General features: G+C 49.0%; 1 protein-coding gene across 1 annotated transcript in view; it reads left to right on the top strand.

The window, feature by feature from the left end:
• The window catches only part of Dhcr24 (24-dehydrocholesterol reductase), a 30,918-nt gene extending 6,039 nt beyond the window's left edge, over positions 1-24,879 (top strand). Inside the window, exons 3-9 of the mRNA XM_038332405.1 lie at positions 7,026-7,131; positions 7,637-7,755; positions 9,211-9,474; positions 13,997-14,140; positions 21,600-21,797; positions 22,139-22,317; positions 22,403-24,879. Coding sequence (XP_038188333.1) covers positions 7,026-7,131; positions 7,637-7,755; positions 9,211-9,474; positions 13,997-14,140; positions 21,600-21,797; positions 22,139-22,317; positions 22,403-22,556 — 1,164 coding nt within the window. The 3' untranslated portion in view covers positions 22,557-24,879. The remainder of the gene's footprint in view (positions 1-7,025; positions 7,132-7,636; positions 7,756-9,210; positions 9,475-13,996; positions 14,141-21,599; positions 21,798-22,138; positions 22,318-22,402) is intronic.

The following is a 24,879-nucleotide window of genomic DNA, read 5'->3' as shown; positions in this document are numbered from 1 at the left end:
TTATTTATTATGTATGTCTGAAGGTCAGAAGAGGGCACCAGATCTCATTACAGATGGTTGTGAGCCCCCAAGTGGTTGCTGGGAATTGAACTCAGGACCTCTGGAAGAACAGCCACTGCTCTTAACCTCTGAGCCATCTCTCCAGCCCCCTAAAATACTTTCTAATTTCCCTTTTGCTTTATGTTTTGACCTTGAGTAATTACATGGATGTTTAGTTTCCAGATATTTAGCAAAGTCCTATCTCAGATTTCTGATTTAATTTAGCTATTGCCAGAAGATTGAATGCTTTCAACTTAAAAAAAAAATACTCCAGGTTAGTATTGTGTGTGTGTGTGTGTGTGTGTGTGTGTGTACGTGTATGCGCTCTTGTGCGTGCACAGTTTTGGACTGGCATGTTCTACAAATGTCAGTTCGGTCTCATGGCTCATAATCTTGTTCAAATCTGACTTTGCACGTTTCCTCTCCGCTCATCGCGGAGACTGAAGTCGGCCTGTTATTGTAGGCTTGTTTATTCTCTACCTGTCATGTATCAGTTTCACATCATGAATTTCAAAACTCTGTTACTAGGCATAAACAAACATGTTTAAGGTTTTCTTATCTCCTTCTGATTAATCTTTTTTTTTCCATTATGAAAAGATGTAGCTCAGGTTGGCCTTGAACCCCACACCTACTGCCTCCCCCCAAATGCTGAGATGACAGGTGTGCACCACCACATCTGGCTGAGATTGCCTTCTTTAAAAAATCCCCAGTTGTAGTCTTCCTCTGAGATCTTCTTAGTCTGATACTGATAAAGCCACTGCCTTTTCATTTGACTAGCAGTGACATGATATGTATTTTTCTAATCCTTTTACTGTTGACCTAATAAAGTGTGTTTCTCTTCTAGCCAACACCCGGTTGGGTCTTGCTTCTTTTAAATTGAACCTGGCAGCCTCTGTCTTTTAATTGAGGTGGTGAGACCGTTGCGTCTAATGTCCTTAATTGATGAGGGCTGAGCCTGTCACCTGCTGTTCGTTGTCTGCATTTGTGCCTCATTTATCCCCTGCCTCTTTTTTCTTTCTTCTTCCCCGCGTTCTTCTGGATTATCAAATAATCTTAGTGATCCTGTGTTAGCTTCCTTTCTGGCTTACTAAGCTGGAGCGCAGCTTCGGGGTTTCCAGTATGCATTTTCCTCCAGGTCCAGTGGTGTTAGCTCATTTCACACACGGTTTAAAGACCTGAGGACAGTACACTTCCAGGTCCTCCCTCCCGGCTTTTGCTCTATAGTCACATTCTCCCTAGCTCTGCGCTGTCACTGTCATTATTTTAATAACCAGTTGCCTATTAAAGAAATCTAAATAAGAACACCTATTTTTTCCATGGAGTAGTTACTGTCTATTCTAGAGATAAATTTCTGTCCATTTGTTTTCCTTTTGTCCGAAGGACCTCTTAACACTTCTTTTATATGTCACAATATATACACATGCACATTTTCCCAGCTTGACAGGTATTTTCTCTCAGTACTTTGGATAAGTTACTCCACTGCCTTTGCTCGCATTGATTCTAGCAAGAATTCTGTCAGGGTTTTTTTTTTTTTTTTTAATGTATTTGATTTTTACTTATGTGTCTATGTATGCACACACATGCATGAGTCTCCATAGAGTACAGAAGAGGGCATCAGATCCTGGAGTTACAGGTGATTCTAAGCTGCCCAACATGGATACTGGGAACTAAACTCATAGCCAGGTGGTGGTGGTACACACATTTAATCCCAGAATTCAGGAGGCAGAGACAGGCAAATCTCTCTAAGTTCGAGGCCAGCTTGGTCTACAGAGCAAGTTTCAGGACAGCCACGGTTACACAGAGAAACCTTGTCTTGAAACAACAAAAAAAGGAATACATGTGAAAAAAGAGAATAGCACCCCTCTTAATAGGCTCCACCCCCCCCCTTTTCTGCTAAGAGGTTTTTTTAGTCACTGCGTTTGAGCATTTTATTGTGATGTGTTTTGGTATGATTTTCTTCGTAATTCTTGGGTTTAGAATTTGTTTGTTTTTTTCACTGAAGCTTTGAGGATAATTTTTTTTTCTGCCTCCTTTATCTCTCCTCCTTTGGAGACTGCTATGACAGGTATGTTGGGCTTCTTCAGATTCTTCAGACTATTTCTCCTGTCTCAGTGTAAATGGTTTCCATTGCCCTCTATTTAAGTCCACTAGTTTTTCTTTTGTAATTCCCAGTTTGCTATTACCCCAGTCCATTGTAGCTTTCATTCCAGACACTGGGTCTTGCTAATACCTTTTGTAATTTTATTTATTTGTGTGCGTGCGTGCGTGCGTGCGTGCGTGTGTGTGTGTGTGTGTGTATGTATGTGTATATATGTTCATGCGCACACATGCACATGCTGAGGGGCACGTGTGGAGGTCAGAGAATAGTTTTCAAAAGTCAGTTCACTCCTGAATTCTGTAGATTGAACACAGGTCTTTAGGCTTGCAAGGCAAGTTCCTTTCTCCATAGAGCTATCTTGCTGGCCCTCAAACTTAACTATTTGAACAGAGAGAATTCAGTTGGTGTTCCTGATTGCTCTTCTGTTGTCTGTTAGTTCTAGTTCTGTTTTTCTTGATGGGTTTTTCTCATCATGTAGTTTCCTGCATCTTTGCTACCTGTAAGTGTTGACTGGACAGTTGTGACATTCTGACCTTTTCCTAGTGGGCTTTGGGTATTGCAATCCTACATGTCTTGAAGTTGTATTTCTAGGAGGCAGCTAAAATCCTGGGGAACAATTTGATCCTATGGGGTCTTGATTTTCTTACGCAGGACTAGAGCACCATCTAATCTGAGTTAGTTGTTTCCCCAATACTGAGGCAAGGCATTGTAAGGACTCTGCCCAAGGCTCCGTGCATCAAGTTTTCCAGGCTGGTGTATGAGAATGAATGCCAGGCCCTGGATGACCTTCTGCTGTCTTTCCCTGTAATCGTCCCTGATGATTCTGCCCCTGGCCTCAGCCTCAGGAGATAGGTTGCGTATGCTGTGGTGCCCTTTTCAGTTCTTCCAGGAGTTCCTCTCTGGACAACACTGTTCTGAAACTCTAAGCTGCAAACACTTTTCTAATTGGTCCTCTGGAACTCTGGTCTAGCAAATCATAATGTTGCAGGCTCTGCCCGAGTTTCTCTCCTTGTTCCCCTCACTCTGGGCAGATGAGGATAGTCTCAGAGCTTGCCTTGTTTGTTCCCTGTCTCTCAAGTATCATTAACTGTTTAGTAGGAAGTGCAGAGCAAGCAACTTCCAAAACTAAGAAACAGAAGCAGCTGGCTCTCTGGACAGTCACCCAAGGTTCCTCTGAAATAGTGGGTCATCCATCTTTGGCTATGGGCCCAGAATATCTGACAGACTTTTCTGTGAAGTAGGAATTTGGAAGGACTGTCCTACCTTGTCTTAGCAAAGGTCAGCAATTGCCTGCTTGTGTCTTGCTTGTCCAATTTGGACAGCATACTGTCAGCAGTCAAAGCAAGAGCAGTTTGTTGCCCAGTGGCTAACTTTCCCACAGCAAAAGCAAACTCCATATGGAGGTTCTTCGATGTCCAACATCCTTTTTTGGAATAAATTTATTCAACCAGGAGCAGATGTGTCTCACTGTCATGAAAAGCCTTAGGTTGGACTAGAGAGATGACTCAGTGGTTAAGAGCACTGGTTACTCTTCCAGAGGATCTGGGTTTAATTCCCAGCACCCATGTAGCAGCTCACACAATCGTCTGTAACTCCAGTTTCATTGGCTCCAAAATCTTCACACAGATATACATGAAATCAAAACACCAATGCACATGAAGTAAAAAAAATAATTTTTTAAGAAAAGAAAAGCCTTAGGTTATTAAAACATCCTAATTTTCATAAGTCTCTGAAGTATATGAAGACTGCCCACTTATCCTAAACATACCTAGCGTGGCTACAAGTTTGATTATTATGGATGACTAACTACTAATCTAATTTCTTTTTTTTTTTTTTTTTTTTTTTTTTTTTTTTTTTTTGGTTTTTTGAGACAGGGTTTCTCTGCAGCTTTTTTAGAGCCTGTCCTGGAACTAGCTCTTGTAGACCAGGCTGGCCTTGAACTCACAGAGATCCGCCTGCCTCTGCCTCCCGAGTGCTGGGATTAAAGGCGTGCGCCACCACCGCCCGGCCTAATCTAATTTCTTAATTATACATTATATTTTTAAATGAACTATATAGGTATAATACCTCAAACAGGAGTAGAAACATATACAGCATAGCAAAAATAACCTTAAATTTGTATCAATATACAATAATACCTTAAACAAGAAAAGGAACATATATAGAATATGTTCTAACAAAAATAACCTTAAATTTGTATCAGTATATAAAAATCCATACCAATTTAAGCCGGGCGGTGGTGGCGCACGCCTTTAATCCCAGCACTCGGGAGGCAGAGGCAGGTGGATCTCTGTGAGTTCGAGACCAGCCTGGTCTACAAGAGCTAGTTCCAGGACAGGCTCCAAAGCCACAGAGAAACCCTGTCTCGAAAAACCAAAAAAAAAAAAAAAAAAAAAATCCATACCAATTTAAAATATTTGAGATTTAATAATTGCTTTTTAGTTTCAATTAGACTCAGTAATCTGTTCTTTTATGTCCTTTCTGTAACTGCCCCCCCCCTTTTTTTCCAGAAGGAGATCCTTGAATCCAAACTCCCTTGCTTAATTTCCTCCCTTACCATGACAAGTAACAATTTGCAACCAAACCCCCTAAACAATGACTAATATTCATAACCTATAGAACAATCAGAAACCACACACGCACACACACACACACACACACACACACCTCTTGGGAATGTGGGCATCATATTCTTAAAATTATTTCCTGCTGACTGGGAGCAATAGCATCTTTAGAGGACCCTGAGAAAATTGAGATAATGATCAAGTCCTGGAAGAGCTAGCTGTATTATTTTTTTGTTTAGTCTCTGTGTGATAGAAAAATCTAGCGCTTCTCTAAAGTCTTGGCTGGAAAGTCTGCAGGTTGGACCATTGTCCTGAAATTGTCCTGAGCAGTTTGTAGTTCAAAGTTGATCTTTGGATGGTGTTTGTCAGCTTAATGCTGTTGCCCACAATCCAGCTGGAATCGTCATTGTGGGGCCCAACTTTGTTTTGGAGATTTCAAAGGTCACTGTTAGGAATGATCATGGGTCACTGCAGAAAACTTAAATATTTTAAGTATCATATGCAGCAGATCTCAGAGAAGTTAAAGGACCACAATCTATTAAGTATATCCAGACTGCGCAACTTAATTCTAAATATATGTGTGTATATAGTAGTCTTATAAATTTAGAGATAATATTATACATTAGTGACAGTAGAATAGTCCCTTTAGTTTTCTTCTGTCCCAGGTCAGGTGGCTCTTCTGACATGGGACAGAGACTTTGGATTTTCCTTTAACAAACATGCTTGGGTTTAGAGAGTGGGTGGGACAGCCATGTTCTAACTCCAAAGCCAGCTTTGATTTTTAACTGAATTAGGACCACAAACAGACCATTTGCTTTTTCAGAAACAAATCTTTGGGAAGACTTAAGAAATTTTACCCTGTTAGAAATGGGCTTTCCTCTAACCTAATTGCTCTCTATCATATATATTGAGTCAGGGTTTCTCACTTGAACCCAGAACTTGTCAGTTTGGCGGGTCTGGCTAGCCAGCTTGCTCTAAGGACCCCTGTCTCTTAACTCTCACACTGGGCCGGTTGTCACATCTACCAGGCATTTACATGGGTGCCAGGAGTCTGAAATTCTACCCTAGCACTTGAGGTTTCCACTGAGTGGTCTCCCTAATCTCTGATGCTAGTTTCTTTTTCACATATATAAGTGTTTTTGCCTCCGTATGTGTTTTTGCATTGCTTGCGTGCTTGGTGCCTGCAGAGGCCAGAAGAGATCCATTGCCTTTTGAACTGGGGTCACAGGTGAGCTGCCATGTGGGTACCTGTAGTGAGGAGCTGCGGGCAGGCCTGCTTTTCGTCCTGCCCGGCTCCTGCATGGCTAGCTTTACACCCGAAATAACAACACACAAATTGTACTCTTTTAAATACTGCCTGGCCCATTATTTTCAGCCTCTTACTCACATCTTGCTTTAACCCATTTCTAATAATCTGTGTAGCACCACGGAGTGGTGTCTTACCAGAAAGATTCTAGCGTATGTCCATCTTGGGCTGGAACTTCATCGCGTCTGTCTCCCTGAGGAGAGGCACGGTGGTCTGACTAACTTAGGAGAGGTGTGGCATCTGACTGAGCCATCTACCTCACTTCCTTCTTCCTTTTCTGTCTACTCCACCCACCTAAGGGCTGGCCAAGGCAGTTTCTTTATTAACAAATGAAATCAACAGATAGATAGAAGACACACCTACATCAGGTACCGGTAATCTAACCCGGGTCTTTTGAAAGGGCATCCAGTTCTCCCAACTGCTGAGCCATCTATCCAGCCCCCTCTAGGACTAAATGTTTAGTAGTCAAACAGATGTGCATGTGTGGGTTTGTACTTGTGTATATGTATGTTGTATTAAAACATACAAAAGAGCAGCATAGACATATGGGAAAGCAAGACAGATCTGCTTCGCGCTTGTCACTGCTCAGTGAATAATAGTTAAATGGATGATTGCTGTAACTTCCAAATATTTCTCCTATAATCTAGAAAAAAAAAGTAACTGAACTTTTCTTGTATTTATTCTGTTTGTTTGGGATTTGTTTTGTTCGCTTTCTTACAAGATTTTGCTATATAGCCCCAGCTGGCCACCACCTTGTAGCAAGCAGTTCTCCTGCCTCAGCTTCCCAAGTGCTAGGATTCTCACTGTGTGCAACCACACCCAACAGTTGTGAGATCTTTAAGAGGATGGCATTCAACACTCGCTGACTCAGAATCAGAGGTCATTCACCGTTAATTAAAGCCAGTCTAGTAGTCTAGAAAGATCCATGAAGGCTGCGATGCCATGCTCTGCATGCAGGCATTCTTGTTGGGTTTGCTGTTTCCCTCAGACCCAGCCTCTCTCTGGTCCCCATCTACAGATTGTTCGAGTGGAGCCCTTGGTGTCTATGGGTCAGGTGACAGCTTTGCTGAACTCCATTGGCTGGACCCTGCCTGTGTTGCCTGAGCTTGACGACCTCACAGTGGGTGAGTGCTCCATGTTCATGGTCAGTGGGCTGGGTGGTCACAGTGGAGGAGCATCAACCCTCTTCCCTATAGCAGATCTACTCGGAGATAGCTTTTCCATGCTCCATGTCTGAGCAGTTCAGGTAATCTGATGCTGTCTGCTTCCTCATGACTGTCCATTGCTCCTGTTCTACCAGTGTCACACATGGAGTAAGTTAGGTTCCTCTCCCTGCAGGGTCTGTGACCACCAAAGCTTTTGTCCAGGGGCAGCACCTTCCCACAGGTCATAGCACCTTGCCACCCAGTAACCTCCCTTTTCATTAAAGTTCCTCTTAACGTGGATGCACACACAGATTTATTTGACCTCTGAGGCTGGCCAGAGGTGAGGGTGGCGACCCTCAAGGAGACCTTCTCACTCCTGCCCTCCAAATTGATTGATAGGGAATACCCTCATTGAATAGCTCCATTCCCGCCAGCTCCACCCTGCACACCACAGCTTTCCCTGCTGACACGCTTGTCTCCACAGGGGGCCTGATCATGGGCACAGGCATCGAGTCGTCCTCCCACAAGTACGGCCTGTTCCAGCACATCTGCACTGCATATGAGCTGATCCTCGCAGATGGCAGCTTTGTGCGCTGCACACCGGTAAGTTCAGAGATGGGGGCATTAGGGACCATGGAGTCGGGTGGCCATCCTGGGGGTTCTGTTGTAAATACATCTATTGGGCTATACAGCCCCTAAAAGGCACTGAGGCACTGTTGGGAATGCTGTATACATGTTGTGGGGTTCATTTTCCCCAACAAACTGTGAGTGAATAGTATGGTTGCCAGGAGTCACATAGGGCACTCAAGCACAGAGAGACTAAAGACCTGCCCAAGGTCACACAGATAGGAAGTCCTCCACAGCTAGAACTTAAACCTGGGTCACCGGGTTCAAGGTGGGTACATCCGAGCCACAGAAAGAAAACCCAAGGAAAGTGACTAGCTCAGGAGATTGGGTCTGGGGTAAATAAATCGCAATCAGCCAAGAAATCCGTCACAGCGAGTGGTTCAGCGAGTCTTCCTGCACTCTCACCTGAGCCCTGTTATCTGGTCATCAGGGAAGAAAGGATACAAAGGCTTCTCTGAGGCCGGGTTCCTCCTTTGGCAGCTGCGTGAGCTGGAGGGGGAAGGTGCGGTGTCGGGGTTCCTGGCGTGGAGCCAGGGGTGCTATTTTGGGAGTTTGTGCTGCCGTAACCTGGACCATGAGATAAGCAAGTAGCCCAGAAAAGGGATTGGTTGACAGTATCCTGCTGCCTGCCACAGAACTTCCTTGTTCCCTGGCCCACTGCTCCCTGTCCCGCTTGCCACCAAGGCAATGCAGGTTAGTAGAGCTGGCACACCACTGGCCTATTGTTGGTAAAGCAGCCCGAAGCTGGAGTGTTTTGGGAAAAGGCTCTTGGAGACGTAAAGAATCTAACTTAGAGTGGCCGGTGGACACCGTCTGTGAGACGGGTAGGCTCAGATGTTCAGAACCTGAGGCTGTAGGGAGACCACTGCTTCGGAGTTGGGAGATCCGGCCTGAGCCCGGCTGCTGCAGCTGACATTCTAGGAACCCTGACTGAGGCAGGTCCGCCTCATAGGGACTCATGCTCCTCACCAGGCAAAACAGGGCAGTACCCTGCCAGGCTCTGAAATAAGGTGACATGGGCTACAAAAGGCACTGTCGCTTTTAGTGCCCACTGAGGAGGGGGCACATTCACATTTTCATGCCTCTTGGCTACCCTGGCTCTAATAGCGATCTATCTCGTTTAGCCGGCACTGGGGCGCCCCTTTAGTCCTTCCTGTCGGGTCTTTGGTCATGACCTTGCTGGGTAGTATGTGGTTCAGGGGCTAGGCTTCAGTAGCAGGTAGTGGATGCTGTTTAGCTGAGCATCCCCGATAGAGGGAGCAGTAGGAGATTAAACATAAAGTAGGAACTGCAGAGGGAAAATTAAGTACGGATTATAATGTACATTGCTCAAGAGAGCAGTAGGCAGGAATCTGGCCCAGGCCCTATATGTTCCTTGATTGACCATGTCTAGAGGTCGGGTTCTCAGCACGTGCCAATTCTGTCTCACAGTCTGAAAACTCCGACCTTTTCTATGCTGTGCCCTGGTCCTGTGGGACCCTGGGTTTCCTGGTGGCTGCCGAGATCCGAATCATCCCTGCCAAGAAATACGTCAAGCTGCGGTTTCAGCCGGTTCGGGGCCTGGAGACCATCTGTGAAAAATTCACCCGCGAGTCCCAGCGGCCGGAGAACCACTTTGTGGAAGGATTGCTGTACTCCCTAGATGAGGCTGTCATCATGACAGGGGTCATGACGGATGACGTAGAGCCCAGCAAGGTAGGCCAGGGAAAGATAGGTAGCTGGGACGGGGCCTCTCCTTGACTGCTTGTGGCAGGCAGTTCAACAGGATGCCGGGACCAGGCTCCTTTAGAGCTGTGTTAGGGGCCACAAGAGTCCTGTCTTCTCCACTCCTGCCAGCTACCTGTCACGTGCTCACCTCATGTTAGATAAAACCTAATGTCTAACAACAGCCCATGCCTTAGATAAGGAAACTGATACTCCAAGGGCTAATTTAAATTTCCATAGGATGGCAGAGTTAGGATTAGGTAATTACCTTGAAACTCTTCCAAACCAAATGGGCATACCCTCATCTTCATACAACGTTTAATGTTTTGTTAACATATTTTAATTATACGTAACAAGTGTGTAATGTTTTAATTTTTATTTATTTTCAGACAGGGTGACATGCTAGCTCAGGCTGTCCTGGAACTCACTGTGTAATATAGGCTAAGCTCCAGCTCATAACCATCCTCTTGTCTCAGTCTCTCGAGTGTGAGTTCTGGGATTATAGGTGTGAGTCAGTGATGTAATATATTTGTTGTTTTTGTTTCTGTTTGTTTGTTTTCAAACCAGTCCTGGCTGGTATGGAACTCTATGTAGACTAGACTGGCCTCAAACTCAGAGATCCTCCTGCCTCTGCCTCCCAAGTTCCAGGATTAAAAATGTGTGCCACCATCCCTGTCAACCAAGTAATTTTTAATAGAGGATTTTTTTTCCATTCAGAAAGTATTTGTGCTCATTTTAAGAGTTGTGGAGCTATGAACAAGTGAAAGACCTATACACATGACCCAAAGCTAACTAGCTGTTCCTCATTTCGTTCCCCACCCCCACCGTGCATATGTAAAACCTTTTTCAAGTTTTTAAGTTAGAAAGTTAAGGTGCATTTCTTCACACACACACACACACACACACACACACCGTAACTAACCACTTCCACAGTCTGCCATGCATAGCTCAGCATACGTGGTTAGGTATGTCTTGCTCTTACCCTGTTCTGGGCCACTTGTTTGAATGTAAGTACTTGGCCCTGATTTAAGACTCTTTTCTTGTCCTTACACACCAGCGTTTTTATGAATGAAATGGAACCCTGAGCCAAGGTGTAAGCACCCTAAAATAGGGGTGGATGAAACCCCACAGCCCTCAGTGGGGTACTCATGCCTGCACCCAGCAGCAGGCGGCTGAAGGCCTTTCCCCATCTCCTTGCCAGCTGTAGTGAGAGGATCACACTTTGATTTTTGCCAATCTGATAAGGTTAAAAATAGTGCCTCTTTATTTTGTAGCTCTCTTGTTACTTGCACGGTTGAACACACCTTTGCAGAGTTTTCTAGTTTGTCTACCTTTATCTGCGATCGCCTCTTCAAATTTGCCTTGTCCGGTGGGTAAGTGCTGTCCTGTGCCCTTCGGCTTTAGTTGATTTTAATGTCTTCAGAAGAGCGCATTGAGCAGATGCCCTCTGTTGCTTATGAAAACCACTGTCCGTGGTTGGAAATGTAAGTTGCTTCCAGTTTTGTTTATTAATTCAATTAGTGGAGCAGTGAGACCTTGGAGAATATCTTAAAGTAGAATTAGTGCGTCAAAGTGTAGGCGCCACTTAAGGCTCTTGACCTGTACCTACACTCGTCAAACGTCAAACGTTTTAGAACTGGGGGCCTCAAAATGACTCAGTGGATATGGATACTTCCCACCAAGGCTGAGTTAGATCCCTGCAACCTACAGGGCAAAAGGAAAGAACCAGCTCCCACAAGTTGTCCTCTGTCTCACACACACACACACTACATAAATGAAGAAATAAATTTTGTTTTGTTTAATTGGAAAGGAGAGCTAGAGGTGTAGCCCAGTGGTACGGTGCTTGCCTAGTGTGAATGAGGCCCTGGTATTAGTTAAATGCAATAATTAAAAAGGATTCACAAATCATGTGGAACAGTTCCCTCTCCGTATTAGGAAATGAGCCCAGTGAGGGACCGAGGCTCCTGGAGAGGTCCAGTGAGCGTAGCAGATTTGCAGTCTGGTCTCTGGCTCCTGATTGATGTGGGTCCCTGAGTCCCAGCTTCTAGAGTGTAGCTGTGTCCACAGCATCGACTCCTGGTGGGATGCGTGTCTGGAGGAGGGTATCCAGGAGCACTAGTGGCAACAGCGGCCATGGAGCTGAAGTCCTCAGGCTCTTCGTGGCCTCAGGCCTCGTCATTGTGAGGCCCCCACTCCACCCCTAATCACTTATCGGGGGAATCTGGTCCAAAGGTGTTCCAGCTTCTCCCGGGCTTTTCCTTAGAGGCTGTCCACAGCATAAAGCTGAGGGGAAGGGCCAAGGGGAGAAGCCACTCACCGTGTGAAAATAACTTTACCATCATCTGATGGATTAGATGCCATCTAAGTGATGATCCCTATGTTTCCTGAGGAGGGAACAAAGGCCCCAAGATCCTTCTAGGACAAATGGCAGGAGAGCCCAAAGGCCAGAGATTCTTGCCTTTTGTCCTAGCAAGCAAGACGGGGACACAGATGTTAGCCGAGCTGGAACAGGATGCTGTAAGATAGGCCGAAAGTCCCAGTTTAGAAGCCAGCCAGGCACTGTGATGGGCCCTCTGGTGGCACCATCCAGGATGAGGCTTCCTGTGAAGACATAATCCACTTTACAGCCAGTCAGGAGCTGCTCTCTGTGGATATGTTAAGGCCAGAGTGAGCATCTGCGGCTGCCTCGCCTTCCCAAGTGCCGTGTGTCCTGAGTGGTGGTTAGGTTGGCTTATTTATCGTTTCAGGACTTCTCTGGCACTGTGCTTCCCTAAGACCTTGGACCAAGCCACCCCAAGTTTCGACTTAATTACACAGTGGATGCCACTGCCAGGCAAATGGCCCGGCCTCAGCTACCTTAGATCAAATTGCTCCGTCTGCTGCTGAGTTTCGGTCCCCTTCTGTTACCAAGCAGAGGCCTCACTCCCCACAGGGAAGCCAACTTGGGCAAACAGGCTCTTGTGCAGAACTGCCTGGCGCAGAGAAGGCCCCACACGAGGGTGATACCCAGAGGGTGGCAGGTGCTGACTGTGGAGGGAAAGGCTGAAAGCCAGGGGGAGAGCAAGGAACTGATGCTGTGGCCCATTGTGGGCCAGGCCCAGGCTAGGTGTGTCCTGTGTTTGTGTTTTGACCTATCCGCCGCTCCAGTCAGCAGCATCAATATCTTGCCATAGAGAAAGTGAGACAAGTAGGCTAAAGGATCAGCTTAGCTTATATGTGGGAAGAGCAGATTGGTACACAGTATGTACAGTGTGGTATGGCCTGCTTTTTGTGTGTTGTTTTTGTTTTATTTTATCGTATTTATTTATTTTGGTTTTGTTGTTGTTTTGTTTTGAGAGAGAAATAAAGCCCTGAAACATGTATGTATTTTTTATTGTTAATTCACAAACGCAGGAAACAGGGTTAGGGAGTGTAAACAGGGAATGCAAACAGGGAGTGCTCATTATTTTCCTGGCCACCCAGACCCAAACAATCACATAGAAACTATATGAATTACAACACTGTTTTGTCAATAGCTTAGGTGTATTCCTAGCTAGCTCTTACATCTTAAATTAACCCATTTCTAGTAATCTGTGTATCACCACGAGGCTGTGGCCTACAGGTAAGGTTCTGGCGTCCTTCTTTGCCAGCTACATGGCATCTTTGACTCCACCTACTTTCTCTCTATATCTCTGTTCAAATTTCCGACTTGGCTGTACTCTGCTAAGCTATTGGTTGAAATAGCTTTATTCATCAGCCAGTAAAAGCAACACTTGTACAGAAGGACATCCCACATCAAGGGAGGGGCCTGCAGCAGTTCACGCAGTAGAGTATAGCCAGGCAACATGTGCCCCAGCCTCCCAGCTCTAGAACTTTCTGCCTTCCCAAGAGAACCTGCCTAGAGTTCATTCCAGAGGAGAGGGAGCTGGGGGTCTGAGCAGCTAAGTCACCTTGGGACCAGCCAGATCAAAGCCTGAACCTCTGAGAGCTATAAGCCAACAGTTCAGTGTGTCATTGGAGGACACAGAGCCAGAGACCAGGACTTGTAACCTGAGCTTCCCTCCAAGAGATGGGGACTATAGGGAAAGTACTGAACCCAGAGGACTGGAGCCAAGTCTGGGAACAGGAAGGAAGTGCCATGGTTGGCTGGAGCTGGAGCTGTGGGCGACAGTGAAGGTGATCCACACTGGCTCAGTGAGGGCAGCAGGAAGCTAACCTGTGCAGAGCCCTGAAGTGTCACTGGCACTGTGAACATTGACTTCTGTTTGAATCAGGTCACTGGCTAAGATGGGCCACTCAATTTCCTAGACTGCCAGAACCGGCTCCATGGCCCTGTGCTCAGCACTAAGGTCACTGAGTGTCTGCTCTCTGCTGGAGAGGGCCTGCTGTGCCCAAGCCGCCTGGCTTTGAAGGCTCTCCAAGGCCACAGTTGACATGCCAGAGCTTTGAAAAACGGCTGGATCACTGTTACTCCCTGGTGGCTCCCTTGTGGTGTCTGGCACTCCCCGATCACAATACCCTCTTGTCATTTCAGCTGAATAGCATCGGCAATTACTACAAGCCGTGGTTCTTCAAGCATGTGGAGAACTACCTGAAGACAAACCGGGAGGGCCTCGAGTACATTCCCCTGCGGCACTACTACCACCGCCACACGCGCAGCATCTTCTGGGAGCTCCAGGTGAGGCTTGACTCTCTCAAGGCCCTAGCTCTCCTGAGACAGCAGGTCGTTCACACTGGGGCCACCGTTCTGTCCTTTTGGTAAAGTGAATGGCCCAGCGGAGCAGTGTTTGGGCTGCTGCCGTGAGAAGTTGGCCTTTGCTGTTGACACTGACAGCGGGGCCATACTCTGAGGAAGGCAGGCAGACCCCCTTTATCTTTCAGAACCTCCAGTAGAGTCCCTGAACAGAGGAATGGCCAGCTGTGGGCCAAGAGAATTAACTGGGGTCTGGTGCCTAGTTTGGGGAGCGCAGTACACTCCTGATGCTGGGTAGCTGCCACTTCGATAGGGTCCCAAGTGTTCTCTTTGTACCACAAGAGAAAGTAAACAGTTCTCACATTCTTTGGGGGACACACTCACACACACATAAGAAGTAGAATTGCTGGATTATGGTAATTCTGTCTCGAATTGGCAGAGGTTCTGCCGAAATGTTTCCCACAGTGGTTGTGCGGGTCACATTTCACCTAGCAGTGTTCCAGCTTCCCCATTGTTTTAGGCAGTACTGATTTTCTGATCTGTAAGCTATTGTTGTTATTACGGCCATCCTCAGAAAGGCGGTGCTGTCCCGGTGGTGTTTGATCTTGAGCGTTGTGTCAAGTGCTTGTGGCCCATTTTTGGGGTCTTTTGTTTAATTGTAGACCATTCATTCATCTGTTTTGGTGTGTGTGTGTGTGTGTGTGTGTGTGTGTGTGTGTGTGTGTTTGCATGTGTGTAACACATGTCACGATGGTCAGAGGACAACTTCCAAGAACCAGTGCTCTCCCTCCGCTTTGTGGATCCCCGGGGTCAAACTCAGGTCATCAGGGTTGGCATCGAGCGCCTTTGTCCACTGACCCATCTCACTGGACGCTTTGTCCGTCTTTCCCTAGGCTGCTTGTGTTTGTCGTTCACACGCTCTGGATGCCAAACCAATAGCAGACACGCACGCGAGTTGCAGATATTTCTCCATCCTGCACGCTGCTTTCACAGTTTTAAGCGTCTGTTGACACACATGTTTTTCATGTCGGTGAAGCCTAACTTGCCCATTTTGCTCAGTGTCTTATTTAAGAATTTATTAACAGCCGGGCTGTGGTGGCGCACGCCTTTAATCCCAGCACTTGGGTGGCAGAGGCAGGCGGATCTCTGTGCGTTCGAGGCCAGCCTGGTCTACAGAGCAAGTTCCAGGACAGGCTCCATAGCTACACAGAGAAACCCTGTCTCAAAAAACAAAAGAATTTGTTGACAGATGTGAGATCAGGAAGATCCTTGCTCACCACCACCACCCCCCCCATCCATGCCTGCCTCTGGCTCCAAGGCTATAACCCCCATCCATGCCTGCCTCCAGGAGCTCTGGCTCCAAGGCTATAGCGCCTTCATTTGGGTTGAACATCGGCATCTCCTCTGCGAGGCAGTCGCTCAGGACCTCACTGCCCTGTTGTCCCTGCAGGCTGCATACGTCTGAAACACAGCAAGTTTGCTGAGTTAGAGCCAGGGTGCAGAATGAGGTCACCCAGCAGCCAGAGGCTGGGTCACGTGGCTCCTTGTAGGTCAAGTGAGAACTTAATGCTTATTCTAGGTGTGATAGGAAGCCAGTGGGCTCTTTGATCGGGAAGGCGATGTGTCCTACTTTTTTATTTTTAATCTTAAAGGAAATCTTTGGTAGCTGGAAGGAGCGTGAGGTAGGTCGGGGGCTAAGCGATCGTGGAAAAAGAGATGAAACATGTCTGTTGCCTGGGAGGCGACAGAGGCGAAGAGCAGCTGGAGGGACTCAGGCAAGATTTCCAGACAGGTTGGCTTGAGCTCAAGGTTGGAGACCCCCTAACTATTGTGGGAAGCAGGGGAGGCATGGTAGAGGACACTGGACGTTCTGTCTTGACCACATCTGTTGAAGCTACTGCTTTGAGCACACAGATGGGATCTTGAGTTGTTAGCCAGGCAACCATGTGTGTGAGGACCAGGGGGCCTCAGCAAGGTTAAGACCATGTGTGTAAATATGGGCCTTGGTGGCGGGGAAATGTTTCTGAGGTTGTGGGGGTTTTTGTTTGGTTATTTTGTGTTTGAGATAAAGTCTCATGTAGCCCATGCTGGTCTTTATGTCAGTGAGACCAACCCCAGTCTTCTACCTTCTCCCTCCAAATACAGAGATTTTAGGCCTATTCCACCACCCCTGGCCTTTTTTTTTTTTTTCTTTTCTTTTTGAGGAATGTTATTTAAAACCATGATAGTAGGTGCATGAAGACATCCAGTCCTGGGTCCCAGGGAGAGGAACCAGCAGAAGAGAAGGTCCTTTAGCCAGAGCCCTGGCGGCCTTCAGAATAGATTGCTAAGTGAGACAAAGGGATAGAACCAGCTTTGAATAGCAGGTGAAACCCGGAAGGCTGAGTCTGAAAGAATGGGATCGTGAAAACCAATCTCAGAGGCTACTTAAAGCAAATAGACACGGGACAGATGGTGGAAGGAGGGTGGGATTAAGGATCTGTGATTGTTTTTAGAAGAGGTGACATCATGGTTCTGTGTCCTGGGGCTGATGGGGAAAATGACAGTATAGGGTGGGGGTGTTTAGAGAGTGGGATGAGTCCTTGGCTCAGCTGAGAAAGTGGCCTCCTGTGGTAGCATGTGTGGGAGAGAACAGTCGCTGGAAGTTGGGGACAGTTGGGAGGTGGGAAGTCGAGAGTTCCCTTTTGGTTGTCTGTAATTTCTGGAAGTCAGAACTAGGAATTTCAGCTGAGACGTGGTGACAGACCACTTGAGAGGGGGACATGTGAATTGTTCCTTACAGAATAGGAAGTTCGTGGCCAGGGGATTCAGCTTCCTGCGACTAGGGACCGTGAACTCATGGCAAGGCCAGCATGTGGCTGTGGGTTTTCACACTGTGACAGCGGGTGCCAGGTCAGTAGCAGGCCACCTCTGGGGGCACCTGGACAGTAGGAAATGTGGAATAAATGAAGATAGACCACTGGTTGTCTGGGACCGACTGGATGATACTTTTGTGCTCTAGCAGTGACAGGGCACTGCAGTGGTCCCATCCGCAGTGAGTGAGTGTGGTATGGGTGGCTCTGGGAAGAGATGCACCAGGACTGATTTGGCTCTGAGATTAGATCGCCATGGTGACAGTGTTGTCAGCTGCTCCGAGATACGACATGAGAGCAATAGCCGAGCTCAGCGAAAGACGAGACAGCAGAGAGACAGGCAAGCAGGCTGGGGAGCTGGGGTACCAACGTGCGGGGCATCGCAGGTGTGGGGATTAGAATCACAAACTGCGTGGAAATGAAGGTGATAGTGACCGCAGGCTCCACGAAGTAGAACTGCGGTGTGCGAGGGTGAATGAGAACGCAGTGCTGTTCTGTACATCTGTGCAAGGGAAGGGACACAGTGGCCCAGGCCTCGGTGATGTGGGGTGATAGATTGCAATTGACCAGGCCCAGCGAGGGGTAGCCATGAGTGTGTGGTGAGCAGATGCGGTGGTCAGGGCCTCATTGAGGGGTGCCGTGAGTTTGGGGTGAGGGCCATAGTTGAGCACTGGGCTGAGCTCCCCAAGTCCAGTTGAAGAGTGGGAGGAATGAGAATATGAGCAAAGAGGTCAAGACCATAATGGGGTCACCCACTGAAACAGCTTACCTGAGCTAATGGGAGCTCACCAACTCCACCAGGAAAGGGAGGGAACCAGCATAAGTCCAAACTAGTCCCTCTGAATGTGGGTGACAGTTATATGACTGGGGCAGACTGAGGGGCCACTAGCAGTGGCACCGGGATCTATCTCTACTGCTTGTACTGGCCTTTTGGGAACCTATTCTCTTTGGATGGATACCTTGCTCAGCCTAGATATAGTAGGGGAGGGCCTTGGTCCTTCCCCAAAGCAATGTGCCAAACCCTCTCTGAGGAGTAGGTGGGAGATGGAGGGGGCAGGTGAAGGGAATGGGAGGAGAGGAAGGAGTGGGAACTGGCATTTGTATGTAAAATGAAAACAGATGTTTGTTTTCTTTTTTAAAAAAAAATTAAAGAAAGAAAGTGGGGTAAGGGGATCGCAGTGGTCAGGCTCCAGGAGGGTATCCATGAGTGTGAGGCAATGGGTGATGGATGAGGAAAACCCTTACTCACGGCCTAATGGGCTCCTTGAGCTGTCTAACCCCCACAAAAGATCACCCAGGAGAGACTCAGGCATATTCTGCAGTGTGCCTTTCATGTCACGGTTGACAGTCACTGCCACCACGTCCCAACTGATAGCACCATGTAGTTGAACCCACTCCAGCTGAGGGGCGCTGAGCCCCATCTCCAAAGGAGGGAGAGAGATCTTTAACTGTGATAGTCTGTGCTCAAAATGAAGCTTGCTGTCTGTTGTTGCTCTGTCAGGTAAACACTGTCCTAAATCACCTTCCTTTGCAGGAAGGAACTGGAAGAACAGGTGTTTAAACCTGTGTTTGCTTACCTGGAGATTATTTACTCTTGGGACTTAGAAATGCTAGGCAATAGGGAAATAAGACTGGGCGACAGCCGGCTGCAGAAGCCAAGCTGTCAGTCACAGGAAGGCTTCAGCTGGCCCGCAGGAGCGCCAAGCAGAGTTGGCCTGCAGAATGTTGTTCCTGTAGAGATCAATGGGCTTTACCCACACCTCTGGCCCTAGATCAGCCTTTTTCCTCTCCCTTCTGCCTAGAGTGGTTTCCTGAGGAGGAACCCAGTTTCGTGAGTCCCTGGGGAAGTGGGTGGGCCCCCCAGCTAAGCAGAGACCTTTCTGATAAGGAACACACACCAAGTGTCTCAGGATGTAGGCTTTCCTTTCAGTACACCTTCACTTCAGCTTCCTCCCAGGAGGAAAAAGGGTCTTTGAAAACCACCGGCTGAACCTGCACTCTGGGTGATGAGTCAGTCCTCCACCCCTCACAGGGGACCAACCTGGCCGGCTCAAGTATCTCCCTTCCTTCCCGACTTGGGTCACCGAGCAGCACCAAGTTCAGGGCTAGCTAGGTAACCTGTGGGGCCCAATGCACAGAACAGGTCTAAAGGGCCTCTAAAAGTCCTAAAATATCCTTTTTCTTTGTCCTGTCATAAGTATTTACATAATAAGTAAAAAAATTATTCTAAGTTATTAGCATGGATTTTACCATTCTTCTAAATATAAGAGCATTTGCTGGGGCTCAGTGATAGGCAGCTTGCCTAGCACGCATGAAGCCATAAGTTCAATCCTTAGCACAATGGGGTTGGTCTGGGCCAGGGGTTGACACCCACTACCTTTGGTCTAGAGAGATCATGGTTCAGTGAGTATAGCATTAGCTGTTCAAGAGTGAAGACCTGGGTTCGAATCCCCAGAACCCACTTAAAGCTAAGCATGATGACCTACCTCTATAATCCCAGAGCTCCTAATGGGAGGTGGAGCAGGAGAATCTTTGGAAGCTTCCCAGACAGCTGGCCTGATACCCAGGGCAGCAAACAACCAAAGAGACTTTATCTCGGACAAGGTAAAAAGCAAGGGCAACACCAGAGCTGTCCTCTGACCGCTACATGTCACCTCTGCGGGCATGCATTTACATACATATATAAGCGTACAAGGACTGTTTTGCTTTTGGTACATGAACGTCCTCTTTTGACCTTCGTCTTTCTGTTAAATCATAGGCTAGGTCTGTGTCATCTTCCGTGGCCATTTTCATAGCAGTTGTTAGCCAGTGGGGGCGAGTAACATGGTAAGAAAGGAGATTCTGGGATCCATGGTCGTCGCTGGGGCCTTGCAGCCAGCCCACCCGAGCAGAGATGGCCAGTAGCAGGCCGGATACAGGCAACAGGGAGGGGGCAGGAGCCCGAGGACGAAGCAACTTGAGGGAGATTGCTGGGATGAGTGGCCTCAGTGTATTGGCAAGACAGGACAAGAGTGAAGCCAGGGCCTTGGGGACCCCGGGTCACGAAGGGGACAAAGGACGGATTGTAAGGCAGTAGCAGAGGGGAAAGAAGAGTGTTTAAACACTGCTTTTTGAGGCGGACGGTGTCGGCTGATAGAAACCAGTGGCTCTGAGAAAGGTGGCATGGTGTCACTGAGAGCTAAAAGCAGGCTTCTCACCGTGCTTACCTGTCAGGGAAACAGCAGGGATCTGGAAGTGTGACCGCACATTGCTGGTGGGCGTGTAAGGAGCAGTGTCTGCCTCTAGTTTCAGAGTATAAGATGGTACAAGCTTCTGAAATAGGATCCCTTTAAAGAGACCCGCAGCATTTAATCTAAAGTTGCCCGTGTCCAGGAACTTAACAGCAAGTGTGCGTATTGATGGGCAGACATAGGCAGAGGAGCCTCACGGATAATCTTTGAATGATCTAAGTGTTCATCAATGTAGACCCACTTAAATAAATGGCTCTACATCAGGCAACAGAGTGAGGCATGGTAGGCAGTTTGTGCGAAGGGCTGGAGGGGTGATACTCAGTTTCTCTGGGTACTCTCCAATTCTCCTAGCCAGGCGGAGGCCAGAGACATCTAGATGGGAGGATGTGGCTACAGTGGGCTGACTCTGGCCTCCCTCATTGTACTGCTATGTGGATCTAGCAGACTGGACAGCGGATTAGCAGCCTTGTAGGAGAGCTCTGATTCCAGGGATGGGTGAGTGCTGCTACCCGGCTTTTAGCAGTTGGCACATACTGCTGCTTTGGGCTCCTGTTCCAGGGGACCTTCGGGAGCTGCCTCTGACTCTCTGTCCCAGTTCTGTCGTGTACCCTCCACTCCCGAGAGAGGATCTCAGGACAGGAAGCATGTCTGGAATGCCTTGTCTCCGACACCCACCCACCCTTGGCATCAAGGCTCCAGGGCTTGTGGTACTCTCTGCACACTGGGGACTTAGGAAGGTGGCAAGGTCAGAGCTGGGAGGAACATTGTGAGCTAGTCCTCTACACGAAGGGTATGCTGGGGAAGCAACAGCACCCAGGGCATGAGGGTAAAGATGGCATCTGCCCATCAGGGTCTCCACAAGGGAAGCAAGTGAATGAATGGTTGGCTGTGTGCAATGCAACAGACTCCTTGTGGAGCTTGACTCCACCCACCCAGTGCATCCCTGCTGCGTGACCTTAGAAACATTGCTCAGGCTCTCTGCGTATCCCTTTTCTCACTGGACAGCATTCATTTAGCAGATATTTATGGGATGCGATTCACTCTGACCCTGATCTCGAGAACAGGAATGGCAACCGTCTTATCATTGAGTTCCTGGCGGGGGTCACAGTATCTCTGTTTGCCTCACGCGTCATTTTTCCCAGATAAGGAAGCTGAGCTCAGAGAAGTTCTGTAACTAGCCCAAGGCCATCATAGTTGGTAAATGTGCGAGATGGGGATCAAACCCAGTTCCGTCTGGTAAAGCCCCCCCCCCCCCCCCCCGCCGCCGTTTAACGAGGGGCTCGCACCCTGGAGTACTTGTCCCGGGTGGATCGAGGACCTGGCCGTGGCTCTGTCTTCCCATCCTCCTCCTCTGTCTTTTAGGATATCATCCCTTTTGGCAACAACCCCATCTTCCGCTACCTCTTTGGCTGGATGGTGCCCCCCAAGATCTCCCTCCTGAAGTTGACCCAGGGCGAGACTCTCCGCAAGCTGTACGAGCAGCACCACGTGGTGCAGGACATGCTGGTGCCCATGAAGTGCCTGTCTCAGGCCCTGCACACTTTCCAAAACGACATCCACGTAAGCCGGGTGGCCAGGCGGGCATGCTCCCATGGGACCCAGAGCTCTTCCCTAGAGCCATGTCACCCAGCTTTATCTGCCCTCTGGGCCTCAGTTCCTCCAACCATAAAACGAGGATCTTAGCCCACTCAGCCAGGGCAGCAAGAAAGAAGGGTCTGGTGGGCTTGCTGGCCCCATGAGGTAGAGTGGGAGTATCTGGCAGGGGTGGAGAGGAAACCAAAGCAGAGAACAGGAGCCTCTAGCAAGTGCTGCAAACTCAAAGTCTCCCTTGGTGGGATGTGGGCCGGCCAGTCCTGTGTCTGCTACCTGAGACCAACCCATTTGCCTGCCTGGCCTCTCAGGTCTACCCCATTTGGCTGTGCCCGTTCATCCTGCCCAGCCAGCCAGGACTGGTGCACCCCAAGGGAGATGAGGCTGAGCTCTACGTGGACATTGGGGCGTATGGGGAGCCACGCGTGAAGCACTTCGAGGCCAGGTCCTGCATGAGGCAGCTGGAGAAGTTTGTGCGGAGTGTGCACGGGTGAGTGGCCTGGGGTGTCGGGGCACACGGACCCTCTCACCCACCCTGCCCATCCTCACACCTTCACCCCTTCCTTCCCATATAGGTTCCAGATGTTATACGCCGACTGCTACATGAACCGGGAGGAGTTCTGGGAGATGTTTGATGGCTCCTTGTACCACAAGCTGCGCAAGCAGCTCGGCTGCCAGGACGCCTTCCCTGAGGTGTACGACAAGATCTGCAAGGCAGCGAGGCACTGAGCGGGGCACCTCAGGAGCCAGATGCATGGGAATGGACTTGCTCTCCCTCGCTCCAGCGTCTCTGCTTTCCCAGATTTCAGAAAGAAACCCCTCCAGAAATCTCCAGGGCAGCTCAGGCAAGCAGAAGGAAGGAAGAGCACGGGATCTGGAGTCACACAGTCCTAAGTCCCGCTCCCAGGTTAGCCACTCACTAGCCGTGCGACTCTGACTCTGGGCTGGTCACTTGGCCCCTCTATGCCCCGTGCTCATCTGCGGAAGGAGGTAAATATTCCTGCCTGTGGGCCACCATCTACACAAAGGGCTGGTTGTGTGGGAGGAGCTTCACGAGTGGCAGCCACGGCCACGGCTTCCCATTCAACCTCACACCTGACTCCTGCTCCCCGCAGGTCACCTGTGCACAGGTTTGGCTGGCACGATGAAGGGGGTGCCTTGGGGTTGCACCTGCTTTGCCTGCATCAGCCACAAGAGCCCTTCATGGGGGCAAAGGAGGTTCCTCCTTCCCCCCCGGACCTCAGGGGGGCGGGGCATATGATGGGCGGGCAGGCCCAGGATGTACTGTGCCAAAGCCAGGTCCAGTCCAAAGTCCTCTCTGCCATCTTTGGGCCATCCTGCCCCTTCTTCCTGTGTGTGCAGGCCCGAGGGTCACCCCAGCCATCTCTTGGCCCACTCAGGACTGTTCCTGGAAAAGATATCTCAAGATGGGAAGCCTGACCTTCCTGGTCTTGACTCTCTCCATCCAGACCTCCTCTAAGATCCACTGAGTCACAATGGGGGCGCTTGCTCATGACTGTGTCACATAGGGGTGGTTCCCACACTGAGTAAGAAAGGGGTGCCTGCCCTGTGCTACTGTGAGGACCCTCCCTGGGGTTGGAAGGAAAGCTTCCAGGGTCACTCATTCCCCCCGTTATGTTCCCCCACCCCCAGCTCTAGTTAATTTCAGTGCCTTACAAATCCTAAGCTCAGAGAAAGTTAGCTCCATTTCCGTTCCAGAGGGAGGGGCCGCTAAGGCCCTTCTGCCTTGTTAGTGAAGTGTGGTTGGTTGTACAGCCCCACCTTCAGAACTGCCTGGCCTGGCTGAAAACCCAGAGTCTCCTGGGTGGGGTGGGGGGGGATCACGTCCTGGAAGAGAAGCCAGAATTCAAGAGCTGAGCTGGTCACAGTCCCCGCTAAGCTGCTGTTTTCTCAAGTCTCATTGAAATGTAAGAGCTCCTGAAGCCTTTCTGTGTTAGACAGTAGGAAGCCTAGTGTTAGAAGTTGGGGGAACATAAACGATCCAGGTGACAGTTAGGGACTGTCCATCATCTCAAGTTCTTCCTCCCACCCCCAAGCCAGCTCCCGTCATTTTCATCTGTCTGGCACGTGCCAGAACCCTTAAGAGTCATACTTCAATTGAAGGATGCTCACTGATGCCGCCGAGAGCTGACATACTGCACAGTGCCAGTGTGGTCCTGTGAAGGCTGGAGCACTTGTGGCTGCTGGAAGGCGGAGGAACCACCGCATCCACTTGGCCTGTGAAGGAAGTAGTCTTCCCTTCGCTGTCTGTGCAGCATGCATTCTTGGCACGGGCTCTCTCGGTGGTCCGTGTGCATCCTCGTCCTCCCCGACTGATGACTCTGCTTGCTGCAGATGAATGGTCGATGCGAGCTAGGTTAGTTAGCGTGATATCTAAAGTACCATCTTTCCACCGCTCGAGCCTCCATCCCAGAGCCACTGGGACTGCGGCAGTGATGCCAGCAACATGTGTCACCCTAAAGAACCAAATTCTAGTCCTCCACAGACACGCCCCAGGACCTGGGAAGGGAAGGGATTTTGAATCACATTAGCTTCAGCTTAGTGTTTGGCTCCAATAATATCTTGCCTGAAAAGTGGCCGGCCGTCTTCCAAGCGCGGTGAGCTGGGTCCCAGGTTTTCCTGTCATCGTCCAGCCATCCAGGGGCTTGGTGGAGCCACCTCGCTGCTACAGGACCGTGCATGTGGGACACCAGAGCGAGCCTCTCCCCTCCGTGACTCTGGTTTCTTGGCTGCATGAAGGTGTTCTGGAAAGTCAGAGTTGTAGCCACGGCCTGACTGGAAAGCTGAATTGGCTGTTACTGAAAGGGAAGGGGGGAGGGGGTGGCTGTGGCAGTGTGTGCTGTGTGGTTTTTTTTGTTTTTGTTTTTTTTGGGTTTTTTTGTTTTAATTTGGTCATGGGGACCAGGGAGAAGGCATGAATCCCTTGATCGGGCTCTTGTAGCCTCAGGCACTATGCCTACTCTCCAGAACACACGTCCCTGTGGCTATGGGGCCACCGCTTCTGTAAAAATAAAATACAGCCTGGAAGCTA

The sequence above is a fragment of the Arvicola amphibius genome, chromosome 6 (assembly GCF_903992535.2).
Source record: "Arvicola amphibius chromosome 6, mArvAmp1.2, whole genome shotgun sequence".
NCBI classification, from domain to species: Eukaryota; Metazoa; Chordata; class Mammalia; order Rodentia; family Cricetidae; genus Arvicola; species Arvicola amphibius.
Note: the sequence above shows the minus strand (reverse complement) of the source record. Positions and strands in the feature narration are given on the sequence as shown.